The sequence below is a fragment of the Styela clava genome, chromosome 11 (assembly GCF_964204865.1).
Source record: "Styela clava chromosome 11, kaStyClav1.hap1.2, whole genome shotgun sequence".
NCBI lineage: Eukaryota > Metazoa > Chordata > Ascidiacea > Stolidobranchia > Styelidae > Styela > Styela clava.
The window spans coordinates 3,983,904-3,998,446 of record NC_135260.1 but is presented as its reverse complement, the minus strand read 5'-3'; the positions used below and the strand labels follow the sequence as shown (position 1 = coordinate 3,998,446).

The following is a 14,543-nucleotide window of genomic DNA, read 5'->3' as shown; positions in this document are numbered from 1 at the left end:
ATAGAGTGAAATTTTTAGCCGGATTAAGGACTAAGGAATAAAAAATACCTCTGGACTAGTCAACAATTTAGGATTTCCAGCTGTCTAGCCATTACACAGTTAAGCAGTTATACGGTAGTTTAACAGTTCTGCAGTACTGGTACGGTCAGCATTCAATACACGAATCAGTAAATGAAATTGGCTAACTTTATTTGAAGACTGGTATTATTTACATGAAACTAATTTGACTTATTTCAGTATTTCGGTTTAAATATATTGAATTACAAAACATGCAATATGTCACAATTTGGAAATGTTTCCAAATTGTGAGCAGGGGCTGCGAGAGGAGAATCAATAACGGATACATTCGCCGCCGAATCAAGAACAAATGAAGTAGTGGATTATATTAGTATATTGCCTTTTGTAAATAGACTCGTGAACTTTTTTTTATAATTTTTGTCCCTAATTTTTCCACAAAATGGAGACTGAAGAAGAACATGGACCTCCAAGTAATCAAAGCAATCAAAGTAAACATTCTCATTCAAGTAGCAATGGTGAGTTAATAGTGATAGTTAAAAATGTAAGAATAGTGTTTTCTAGGCGCAGTTACATATTATCAAAAAAGATACCGTATATGCCCGATTACCGCCCGATCTTGATTGAGGGCCGTTTGAATAGCCGCCCGTGTGAACAGAACATAAAAATAAATAAAGGCTGGTGCTTGAATACCCGCCCAATGTAAAAGCTGATTTTTCAGTGGTAGAGAACAATAGGAAATAGCGCTATCAAGACCACTGGCCATGAGAAATCAAGAGTGACTGTTGTACTAGCTGCCAAGGCCAATGGTAGCAAGCTCTCACCTTTCATAGTATTCAAGGGTAAACGAGTGGATAAAGGCCTTCAGAAAGGAAGTGGTGTTGTGTGTGCTTACAGTGGGAATGATTGGATGAATGAAGACTTGATACATTAACAAAGTTATACACAAATTTTGTGTATAATTTTACTTTAAAAATAACAAGCGCCCGTGCTTGAATAAGGGACCGGTTACTGAGTTTGGTTAAAAAAATATGGGCCCGGGCTACAAAACGAGCGAATACTGTAGGTTCCTATGAACATTCGCCAGGAGGTAGATATAACAGCTTACCATTGATAATTTTAAGCTACAAGTCTCCTGCTTGACCTTGACAATCTTCCATAAGATTTTATCAGTTTTCAGTATGATATGTTCATTATATATGAATGTACCGGTATATTCTTGTTAGGAAAATAAAGCCAATTTCATCAATAATACAGTAGTGAATCTGAAACCAAAAGCTAATTGTTATGAGTTTATCAATTTATAAAATAAATCCCTCATATTCCTCTTTGTCTTTGTTATGACTGTTCGATACTCGGGTTTTCGTAGGTTCAGGATGGTCATGGTATTCATCTTTGCTTTACAGCCTCAAACCATTTAATGGGTTTCCAGGAAAGAGCATTATCATTTGAAGATTTTCCAGAGACTCTTCAGCTCAACCCTATTCAGTTTGCAAAGTGTGGATTTATTTATAACAATATATCGAAAGATCTAACATGTACTGGGTAAGTGTAACATTTTGTTTTTCATTTTTACCAAAAAATTTAGAATTATATGCTTTGGCACTTCTTTGTAGTGATGCAGTTATTCACGACTCGTATTGAACAAGGCCGCCGGGCCATTGTACTCACAGTTATTCTTCATTCGATGCTCATTGATTCATTAGGCTAAATGATGCCAAAGTAAATCAGAACCATACCTTTGTCGGCCAATATAATTTGTGGCTGACAGTCCTAAACTTACTTACACAAATATATTTCTTCAATAATGTTACACAATTTAACATAGTCAATTATGTTCGACCAGACAAAATATAGCAAAGATATTTGTGTTAGCATACTCCAAGACTAATGAACTGTTGGGTTTACTCTAGAAAGATATATAATCGGTTCTGCAGAAACCCAATTGATAGGATATATATATTTTGTGTCCAAAAATGTGTTCAAAAGACGACCTAATTATTTTCAGTTGCAACAAGCTGGCAAATATCAACACATTAAATGCAACGGACAATCCTAGTGATCCGCAGTTTCACATGGAAGGTTGTCAATTTGTGAAGCAAGACTCCAGACCGACATCGGCAGGTGGTAAGTCTTCTGATATCTATTGATAGAAAAGTATTATTTATGAGCTCAAACAGTCAAATCTGAATTCGAATCACTGTAAGAAATGTTACCTTTTTTGATCTTAGACTTGTGTCCCCAACATGGTTAGTTGCAATAGACTAACTAAAAGTTTTGTCATTGTGCATGTATGTATCTGTCCCTGTAAAGTTTGTGTGTATTCAGGGTATAAATAAGGTGGTAGAGGAAATCGCACATTTATTTCTAAGAAAAGTTTATATCGCTTGCTTATTGCCAGTACTTTGTGTACTAGAAATCCCAAGAGTCCCACTGAACAACTGCCCCATAAAACAGTACATCATCTATGTTCGAAATTCCCAATAGGACTATATATTTTTGTGCTGTGCTTTGGTTAAATGATGGGTCATTTGTTGTTTAGAAATAATTGATTCTCAATGTTATTTGTTAATTTCAGCTAAAGCATCTGTGCATAGCAATGAAGAATTAACAAAACCCTATGAAGTTGCATCAACCAGTGTAAGTTATTTGTAATGAATTCTTTAAAAATCTGTGTAGAAATGTGTCAAGTGTGACCCATCTGTAGACATTTATGCAATTGGAATTGGTGTTCTTTCCCTATACACTGATAGATATGTCTGTTCCAGAAGGGTTTACCTACCTAATTCTCATTTTATACGTATTTATCTGTGGTTATAATCTGTTCAAGCAAGAGCATTGAATTTTAAAATGTGTATACTTTTTCACCTCAAATAGCCAATTTTGACAAGTTTTACAAATACAGACTCAAGGTTTCTTCTCTTGTTTCTTCCAGGGTTTACAAGGTCAGACTTATCTCTACAACCCGCCGATGTCTCCTCAATCTTATCATCCTATGCATGCAAGTAGACAGGTAAGCTTTTATGTACAAGGTGCATCGTGCTGAGCGTTAGAAATATGCTTGCCACCACACCCTGTGTGGGTTCAAACTCTGTGGGGGATGATTATGTATGAGAGGGACTACTCGCCGCCGTAAGGTGGTTCATTACTTATCGATCTTAAGATCGGTGAGTATGTTGATAGGTATTTGTCTGTGTGTTAGATGCACGCGATATCTCACGAAAGCGAGGTTGAATCTGCTCCAAATTTTGTATGTGCATTCATCATAGCTTGGATCAGAAGCCTATTGATTTTGGATGGATTATGTCTTATAATTAGCGAGTAGTTAATAATTAATTAGTGATGGTGATGGGACACACAGTGTCACTATGGAGTAAGACCACTGTTTTGGGGATCCCCTAACCTTTGATCGATAAGTCTTCGGTTTCTAACCGATATTCTAGTTTAATTATTAGTCAGTTACGGCTTCCTCCACGAAAGAAATAACTGGCGATCTAATACCATACCCGACATGGACTGATAATTAACCGGCAAGAGGGCACGGTTTACCATATGAATATTAAGCTGTCTTATCAGATCTCCCTTCCCCAGGTTATTTATGGGGTTAATGAGATCCTATGATTTCGTGGCAATATGATTATGAGTCATCCATTGCCAATGGGGCCATGAATTTATGTTTATATCACATTTTGGTTTAATAAGAGGTTCAGTATTGGGGATGATCATATTAATATAATATTCAAATTTATGTTGAAGTACCGTATTTTACGGACAGTAAGGCGCACCATCAATAAATATCAATGGTTTTGTCCATGAATGAGATGCACCAGGGTAATAGTTGCACGGTCGATTTTTTGAAAAAAAGTTTGGTGGTTTGTAAAGCAGTATCGGCTAACTCAGCTTGTTACTTGTGTGTGGAATAGACTATAGACTCGTAAATGGAGTCATAGCTGGCCTATGGCGGTGGGGAGCGCTGTGATGGCAAACGGGCTCCTGACACCTAGCGCTGGTTTCAAGCCTCTCTCTTTAATATTCCAAGTCAAGTTTGTGGATTTTTAACAAGTCACTCGGAATATAGCACCCTTTTCAAATGTCTGTTTTGATTAGTTGACTTTGAGACATTGACTTATATTATACCAGTTTCATAATCGATCCTTTCTTTTTTATTTTTCCAGCCTGTGCAACAGGGCACTCAAGCTGCAAGTATGCCCGTGACACCATCAAGGAGGATGGAACAGGTTGGTTGTTTATCCTCAAAATTTGTTTTGGTAGAATATTTGTCAGAAGAGTGTCAAAATTAAATCAAGTATTGAGTGCTTTTGAAATTGGTATGTATAATAAGTTGATTGAATTACAGATTTTAAAAATATTCTACAATTTATTATCTAAAAAGTTTGCTGTTTGTTAATCACGAGGTTGTGGAATCGCTGAAGATCCAGCGTCAATGAGACTGGCCATGTAAGTGATGGAAATCTCACTTTTAAGTAAAATTGAAAGCAGCCAATGGTTTTCCAATAGCTGTGAAGTGAATATCACCCACTTTATGTATCCAATGACGACTGACACCTGGCTCATTGCTTTGAATGGTGCCTTTCCAACTACAAGCAGTAGTCCATTTGGTCCCGAGATGTGTAAACTGATATGCCAACGCAGTTTAATTTTCAACCTAACATCACATAATAACTCTCACACAAATAATATAAATATCAAAGGCTGTTAATATTTTATTTCAGGTCACTAGAGTTCATAGGAGAGATGAAGGAGGAAGGACTACTAGTGTTCACCATGTTATAAGACAGGTACTTTAATTCTGTTTGTATTTAAATATATAAAAGATATTCCAACTCATTTCCTTCTATAGTGCAGAAGCTAAAACTTAGTCATGACATGAGTGCGTGGTCCACATTATGCGGTGTTTTTTTTTGAATCATCGTTTATGGTAGCCTGTTAAACTTAACAAAAATTATTGGTACTCCTGTAGTATGTGTACCAGAATAGAGTTGGGCTATACCTTTATTCCAATTTTCCTTATTTTAGTTATATTATGAGTTCTGGGACTGTTTGTGTTAGCCAAGTGAATATACCACCTGCCTATAGGTTTCAGTCTCTTTCACAACTTGATGTAAAGTAGGCGAACAAAATTAGTTACCTTCTTATTGGTACGCATACTTCTGGAGTGTCATCACATAACATGCTTTATGTATTAGAAACTGATATAGGGGATGATATTATTTTCATTTAGGGTTCTTCAAATGGTTATTTCAAATCTAAAATGGAATATCAGAATTTCATACTGATATAATATTTTTAATATGGACTTAATTTTTGCGGTTCACGTAACCGCTGGTCGGTTACGGCTTCCGCCACCATCAAGTCCATGCTTCTAAAAACAACTAACTAACTAATTCCATACCCGACATGGAATGGTAATCGGACGAGAGGCCGTGGTTCGCCATATGGTTAAGCCGTCTTATCGTCTCTCCTCTCCCCCAGGATAAATATGTAAATCCTATCCTATTCCATTTTTGCAATCATATGGATGGTATATGCTATTAATCTGCCAATTATTTTTTCATAAAATGTTATCTATGAGCATTTGAGATGGGCTTGATTGTCTAAAACAGGCTTTCCCAAACTGGGCTCCGCGTCCCATGGGGATCTGTGATATCTGCACGGGGGTTCGCAACAATATGAATCTGAGTGCTCTGTGAAGATTGATTTTAATCAAATCTCCTTTCTCATTAGTTACGCACAGAAATTGATACAGAAGGGGGTTCGACAAAACTAAGATTCATGAATATTGGTTCGCAGCCCAATATTCAACCTAGTTCAATTCAAACCTGGTCCTAAATATTAGGAGATTCAGTATTATATCATGAAAAAAAGTGTATTTTCTTTTTCTGCAGTGCTGTATAAGGTTATGAAACGGCAGTGCAATATGGAAAATTTAAATAAATTGTTAGATTTGTGATCATATTAAATCCTAATTAACATTTCATCTTTCTTTTTTTAGGAATCTCATCCAACAAGCCCTGTACCCAGTGGTACGTTTTCATCAAGTTCTGGAGAAAGAACACCACGGCACTCACAACAGCCATTTCATTTTCAATCAAATCCACGTAAGTATTTAAAATGGGGCTGTAATTATTAATCTATACCAGACATGGGCCAAGTACGGCCTGCAGGCCAAATCCAGCCTGTTGGGTAATTCAGTCGGCCCGCCTGATGCTGCCACAAAATGAAATCTAATTTTGATGTTTTAGCTAAAAATAGCTCAAGGAATTTGTTGAGATTGCGGTTAAATTTAGTTTTCGCACGAGGCATATTGTTTTCCACCTTTTCTTTGTAATACTGTAAATATTGTTCATAAAATGTAACTTTTTATGTGACACTTTTATGGCCCGCCAGTCTGAGTGTGCACAATTTCTGGCCCCTGGTTTAAAAACCGTGCCCACCCCTGATCTATACACTTGTCATGAAGGACTAAACTTTGAAATGAACTTTGACACCCAAGCTGTTTCCAAAATGACAAAATAAATGAAGGAAAATTTAATTGGATCTTCGGTTCCAAACACTGAGAAAACCAAATTTTAATGACAAAAATTTCAGCCTATATAAGCCTCTTATAATGGTGTTTTGACTCTTTGAATGGTGTTGCATAGTGTGATATGTTTATTTCTGCTATAGCATCCTTGCATTATATGCATATACGGAACCACACAAAGGCATTGAGGGGTGATAGGGAGTTAGTCTCGTGTAACCTCGACTGATAGTTCTAGTATTGAATACATGAATCCAACCAAATTTGATAATCATTAAATTCTAAATCGATCAAAAGTTTTGACAATTCTTTTCTAATTTTAGCTTCAATTCATTCTTCAATTCAAGAATCTTCGAATGTCCATCGTCCGGCAGCATCAAGAAGGCTGTATGACCCCCAAGTAAGTGTGATTTTTGTAATTATATGCTGCCAGGTAGAAAATATTATCAGGGAATTCAGTTAAAACGAGATCTGAATTGTTTTTGGTATAGTTCTAAGTATTGAAAATTTCAAAGTTAGCACGAATGCCTGACTATTGGGAATTTTGCTAATAGTGAAATGGGGGATCAACTATGGGAAAAATATTGTCCGAAATTTAAAAATTGCTGATTAAAGATTTTTTTACCCAAGTATTCTGCCGAAGGCATGGTCACTAGTTTTGAAAAAATACTCCTGATTGTGTTCTCAATAGAACTGTGTACTATGTAGATATTCAAAATTAGCTTTCTGTGTGATCTTTGCCTATAGTGAAAATGGCTACACCACATAAATAAATTTTCTGAAATTTAATTTATGAAACAAATTCTAAAAATGCATTTTAAGATGTTTTCACAAAAAAAATTTGGGGGAGGCAAGGTTTTAAGCTTGTTATGTATTAAAGGCGATTTGTGCAGAGATTGGAGTTGAGATTTAAAAAAAAAATTAAAAGTAACTCAAAAAGGAAAAAATTATAACTAATATACAATATTAAAAAAAGCGGTAATTCAACTTCGAAATCCTAGTCCTATGGCCTTTTATTTTTTCTTTTATTTTCACTTTGCAGCAAATGGGAAATTCCCAAAGTCCATTTTTGCTTTTGTAATGCAGTGAAACTGAGAACCTTTGACTCTACTTTTCACCGATAAAGTGTATTGAAAAATCAAAAAATCTAGAGTATGCTGGTTTCCAATAGATTGTTTTTACTCGTGACTCAGATAATTCAAAAAATAAAAAATAAAGAACCTGTCACATAATTCAATATAAATTGATAGCTTAGACTTAGAGCAACTTCCTGGTTTTATTTTTAGCTATCTATCCATTCATACCATGTATCTGGTTGCATATTGCTTTTTCACTTCCTGGAGGGGAATGTCATAGAATAAAAATGCTATAGCATACAAATATGACAGCATGTTTGTGTGCTATCATGTACATTTTCATATCATATTAACCTTTTGTCTAGATTTTTTTTAAATTTAAACTTTGCAATCGGGCTATGCATCATCCTTTTTGCATTCTGCATTGTTTCATCTCATATACTTCCCTGTTAGTCATCATGACTGTGTTGGCTTTTAGCAATACATAATATTATTAAGAATGAAGTCCACAATATCTATATAGTATAGTATGAATATATTAACATTTTTATAGTCTATGTAAAAAGTGACCCTAAAATACAGAAACTATAAATTTCTTGAATACTTGTACAAAAACGAAGAAAATTTTTGTAGCACTTGAACATTCATTTTTGTATGATTATACCCAAAATTGTCAGTGAACTAGGAAGCTTTGCGTAAAATTATGTTCTCCTTAGAATATTCTCTCCTTTTGGGCCTTTGGGATCGCTCTTTATATCATGTATACATAATTAATCATTTTAGGTATTTGTTAGCCTGTATCCACGTACAATGTGTACAAAAACGGATCCAACAACTCATCAATTAATTCATCATTTGACTTCGTAGTAGATATTTGTAAATTGAACTGAGATCTCACACCCTCGTACCCTGTATTTTATTTGAAGAGCTGCTTTACAAATTTTGTAATAGTTTCTGTATTAAACATGGAAGTCTAAAATTTCTCAGCAGAATTTCAGTGACCAAATGCTATAGAATCAAAATTAAGTACAAGACAAGGCGATGGTTTTAAAAAACAATCTAGAAAATATGAATTCAAACTTTATATAAGCCACTCACGCAGCAATAATCATAATTTTTATTCTTGAGCATTAGAAACAGAATATCTGGTGCTCCCGAAGTATGTGAACCAAGATGGCGGACATCGGAACGTAGTATGTGTTAGGGTTAGGCCATAATTTTATTCCAATTTACCCCATCTTAGATCTATTACGAGTTCGGGGACTAGCCGAGTGACTCCCATAGTATTTGTACCTCAAATTATGGGCTAATCTTAATCCGGTACACATACTACGTTCCGGTGTCCGCCATCTTGGTTCACATAATTTGGGAGCACCGAATATCTATAGTAGGAGAGGAATACCACATAGTCCTATTCTAACAATTCTAATGACAGCCAAAATCGAATAATCTATTATTCTGAATAATATTTTTGAACTTGAATTATTGAATATGCTATGATTTATGGGTGTTTTTCATTAAAAATTAGGTAGAAGTCAAATCATATTCTTTAATTTATGAGTTGTTTGGGAAAGCGAAACATATTTATAATGTATTCAACCTATCTATATAACTGCCATATTGTGGGAATTTTCCAGAAAAGATAATCAATTGTAGCCTGGCATGCATGTCACTTGGCCTAGTGTAACAGAGGGTTCTCATGACCAAAATTGCTATTGCGCAATGCTTACAGACGTTGCAAAATATTTGTTAATATTTGATCTAGTTTAAGCTGGTGCCAACCGCCGGCTGCCGGCACTAAGTTAACCATTAACAATTAGACGCAAGATGTAATAGTAAAAGCCATTATATCATTTTTCAGGGCTCCCAAAGTATGCGAACCAAGATGGCGGACATCGGAATGTAATATGTGTACTAGGTTAGGGTTAGGCCATAATTTTAGGTATAAATACTACGGGAGGCTCTTGGCTAGTCTTCGAACTGATGATAGGACTAAAATAAGGAAAATTGGAAAAAAATTATCGCCTAACCCTAACCTGTTACCCATGTTACGTTCCGATGTCCGCCATCTTGGTTCGCATACTTCGGGAGCACCCATTTTTCATACCGGGTAATTTTTCCAGACCACTTCCCGCTATATTTCATAATTGATGATTTTTTTCTCATTTTGTCACGTATTTAACCCAGGGGGGTTTTGCTGAATGTCGTTTTTGTAAATTTTAGGCAAAAAATTGTTTTACCCAAAATTTTAGTGATTGGTTATTCTAACCAAGGGGTCCAGAAAAATTCATCTGTTCAAGGTGGCATTACCAACTCTCTGTCAATATGCCTGAGCATTGCTTGCTTCATTGTTTCCAGCATAAAACATTGTGAATCCAGATTTTTACAATCACGCCCATTCCACTCTATGTAATTACTCACTCAAATGTATGGAGATTATGAAAAAATAAAATCCTGCAGTAGGCAACACCCACCGAATAATTATTTCACACCCTTGCAATATTGTAAGAACTTCAAAAGACATGAGATGGACCTAGATATTTCAATCTACACCGCCAATACAAGCCAATGCATTAACCGCTTATTTAGTAACCACTGACGGTTTTTACACAGCTTTACACACCCTTCGAACAAGGCTTTGAGCTGCTATTTTTGAAAAGACTAAGTTTGGGTACATACAGTAGACTGTCACACATGTTATGTCCAATAATCTAATAATTAATATTAATAATAAGCCATCACATCTTAGCTTGCTTTGTTGGCTAGGAGGTGGCCAGAATTTGAAGAAAAAATTTTCATTGCAAAGAAAGTCTGATCTTCTTATTAAGTGTACCCGTATAGCTGGTTGTAAAGTTGGTTGGTTAGCTTGTTATTTTGAGGATTTGCTGGCTATAAAATAGCCTCAATTCTTATATAACATGAATGACTTAATAAGGTGGCTTCCAATTACTTTTTCCCAATTATGTTCTAGAAGGTTCTGCTGCTTTTATAGCCTATAGTAGTCGCTTCTTTGGCGCAATAATATTCAATTCATTTGTTCTCTAATCAAGCATGACTGTGGCTTTTCATATTCATTATTGCATAAAATTAAGTTTTGTGTGTCACTCTTACGTGACATTAATTTGTGAGAATTGGCCAAGCAAGAACTACTACACCATACATGACTTGAACTGGTAGCTAGCTTAGAGGCTGTTTACTATATGATTAATAGGTATCTATATAAAGGAACCTGGCTTATCTGTCACATGGATATGCTTTGTCCATACCCCATAAACATAAGGTTTATCACGTTAGGATTATGTCATATTTTTCTATGATTCACAGCAGATGGCATGTTGCCTTCAATATTTATTTATTTTGTCCTAATGAAAATCAAGTCATTGGAACATTCAAGAAAGAAAATAACTTTTCTGCAAATCATCTTAGAATAAATTGCTCATATCGGTTGAACCGTGAAAAGTTTGTTGTGATTTAAAAATTCAAACTGCATTCTCTCTCATTTTAAATTTCTCTCCTTTTTTGTTATGGATGAATGAATGATCTCTCTTGCATCGCTTCAGTTGAATTTCAATAACAAATAATTTTAAAAGTTAGGTGAAGCAGTTTAGAATAATTCCTAAAATAATGGTTAATACAAATGGTACCAATAAATAACCTTTATAATAATATTATGATTGATCACTTATATTGTATTGCTTACCTCATTTATAACACCGTGAGCGAGGAGGTGGGTATGGGTTTGGAACTGTAGATTTTAACCAGCAATGCTATCATAGTTAAGTCTAACTTATCAAGTATCAGGTTATCTTAGCCACTGGGAAACTCCCAAGCGAAATACCAGCGCTCATGCAAATTTATATAATTGATAATTACCACTCCTGGTATTCTTCAATTTGCAATTCTCACAAGACACAGTTCTCTTATAAATTTTTCTCGATGATGTAATATTCTTACCCTACATATTTCCCTGTAATCACCCAAACACAAATTATGTTTGAAAGTATCATGCTTAGAAGTATGTGGGATTTTCCATTGATGATGTAACTGACACCTAATGTTACCTATAAAGCAAATTTAGAGCTGATGTTCACTTCAGGCTGATTATATCTCCTCCACATAATTAAAGCAAATATCAGAATAATACAATCTCATATAGTAGTATTTGGGTTCTACTTTTTAACTACTCTGAATAAGACTCTGTATAGGTAGCTCAAAGTAGGCCAAATTGACCTTTCTGACAAGAAGATTTCAACCTCGACTGGACATTTCATCACATGAATATTTACCAAGATTTCTAATTTACTTGTGACCTTGATTTAGAGCTAATTTATATGAAATGTAGAAGTTTACATTTCTAGTATTTATATTCAAAAATTTCATTTATAAAACTATCAATGTAGCAGAAAACCGTCTTATAGGATAATCGGGTATTTTGATGATGTATTGAGTAAAATAAAATTGATCTGAAACATTTGGAAAACTTTAAAATATGTGGCGAATAATTAATACATTGACGATCGGGAATTACTCGTGTAAGTTTTTAAATTACTGCATTTCCCTAATGCTATGTTTGTGTCTCCTAATATTGGCACTAACTGGTAAAATCTATATTATAATGAGTTAAAAATTGTGTGAGGACATAACATATATATAATATTCTTGCAACAGTGATTTCAATTTTAAATTTTCAACTGAACCCTTATAATTATGACAAAATTCATTTGAAAATTTTTTATATAAATCACAATTTTCCAAGAAAATAAAAATTTCTCTAAAAAGCGAGAATTCATTTTCAAATAAATTTATCGCAAATTTCTTTGACACATAACTCATTTGAAATCCCCAACTATGAAAACAATGTTGTTCCAATGTTGGTCTGAACTCGAATTAATCTTCAACCTTCTTCATTGAACATACTTTTTTAAATCAGATTAAATTCCATGGTTTTATGATTAAGCGCTGAAAAATAAGTTTTTATCGATTGTTTTCTCCATGTTGGTGAAACCCCAGATGACAAACTTATTTCCCAGCCGCTAACGCTGTTATGTAAGCCTTCGGCAGACTCGTTATTGTTAATCTTGATTGTCTAAATTTTTAAAATTCATCTTTTTGGTACAGTGTTATTTTCAGAGTACATTCAAACCGAATTCTTTGTTCATTCTCGTCACCAGTCAGTGCTTTACAATGGGGCCTTCATTATTTATAATATAAATATAAAAAGATGAATCGTAATAAAAAAAGGATTCACATCCCATGATGATCTATGACTATGATCAAGAAACTTTTCAAAAACTTCTATTTTCTACTTGTTATATTAACTTTATTAATATTGAATTTGAACCTCATGGGAACAACGACACTTGTTATGGTCGAGAATCGTTGGGGTTGTATAGGGCTTCGAATCTTATAGGAAATTTCCATGTGCCATAGAATTGCTTGACTTCTTGCTTTTATAGGGTGTTTAGTGACCTGGTAGATTACGGCAATGACGGTGGTACCCCAAACTACAAACTTATTTCCCGACCACTGAACCGGTTATGTAAGCCTATGGCGGACTCGTTTCTGTTATTCTTGATTATCTAAATTCCTAAAATAGATCTTTTAATAAGCGAAACTTTAATTTCGAAATTCATTCAAACCAAATTTGCCATGCATTCTCACGACAGTCAATACTTATTTATAGTATAAATATGAAAATATAAATCTTTATTTTTGTAACAAGGATTGTAGATCTTTTTATGTGTTCCAACTACTTCGAATTTCTACTTATTTTACCAATTTGTCAATTACCTACATTTTTGTTCTTGTCTGCAGTTTTGAATTCTATGTGAAATTAGATTGCGCGAGAGGATCGGTCGACTCCTTTCTGTTAGTAAACTTAATTGTGTTATCATCGCGGGTTACTCATCTCGGGTCCCAACCAACTCACCTGGTGTGTAAGAAATTAAGTAGGCAATACCGGACAGGTCCTTCTAAATTTAGCAGCTTCTTACATATCCTTAGATATTAGTCTTTGCTTGTACAGAGTCTTGTTCCGAGCAGAAGTGTTATAAAAAAAAAACGAATGATTGAAATGAAATTGTGTTGTTTAAAAGGTTTCATCACAATGACGTAGTGTTTGACCTAGACTCCATGGGCAAATACAGATAAGTTTCTTGTTACATACCAAGCCCATGGCAAATAACATTTTATTGTATGTTATTCACACCCATGTGAGGTAGACTTTTCAGTATTATTCCATCATGTTTATTCCGTGGCGTGAGTATTTAAACTGTGTTTATCAAAATAGTGAACTTCTCATCCTTTTGCCATGTAGTTGTATTGAATTTCAATTTTGTGGGTTTGTTGGAACAAATGTCATGTTTTTGTGGAATATCGACATCGTACTTTGGATTATAGTCTTATATGGTTGTTACACATCTAAATGTTGTGTGTTTTGTCTCACTCTCAGGCCTACACTATGCAAGTTTCCTTTTCCTTTCTTCTATTGTACGATTTCAACTGGAATTTGATATGCTTTCTAGTTTTCTCTACCTGTTTTTTCAATAAGCTTCATTCACAGCTATGATTCATAGGTTTCTGTACCTGGTCAAATTACGATACTTATCAGTCATCAGACTCAAAATAAACTTAAAAAACACAATGAGTAAGTAGAGTCATTCATCACTGATTCACCATATTGATTTTCTATTGAACCAATAGTACTATCCAAGTAAACAGGTTGGGTTGTTAACCCACCTTCCTAACTTTGTCACAATGTATGATAAACAATAAATAAATAATTATTAGAAATTAGTGGTGGGGAAATAGCAAGAAAGTACTTATTTCACAACTACCTTATATTCTGGCTAATAGGCCAATCCGATAAATAGCCGAGGACTACAAGTAAAAGAATTGACGGGAAAAGCATG

At 34.6% G+C, this 14,543-nt stretch overlaps 1 protein-coding gene across 1 annotated transcript in view; it reads left to right on the top strand.

The window, feature by feature from the left end:
* Nucleotides 1-232: 232 nt before the first annotated feature.
* Nucleotides 233-14,543, top strand: part of LOC120347079 (baculoviral IAP repeat-containing protein 2-like) — a 30,688-nt gene continuing 16,377 nt past the window's right edge. Inside the window, exons 1-9 of the mRNA XM_078117680.1 lie at nt 233-533; nt 1,422-1,560; nt 2,024-2,142; nt 2,594-2,655; nt 2,951-3,028; nt 4,191-4,253; nt 4,749-4,814; nt 6,029-6,134; nt 6,880-6,956. Coding sequence (XP_077973806.1) covers nt 458-533; nt 1,422-1,560; nt 2,024-2,142; nt 2,594-2,655; nt 2,951-3,028; nt 4,191-4,253; nt 4,749-4,814; nt 6,029-6,134; nt 6,880-6,956 — 786 coding nt within the window. The 5' untranslated portion in view covers nt 233-457. The remainder of the gene's footprint in view (nt 534-1,421; nt 1,561-2,023; nt 2,143-2,593; nt 2,656-2,950; nt 3,029-4,190; nt 4,254-4,748; nt 4,815-6,028; nt 6,135-6,879; nt 6,957-14,543) is intronic.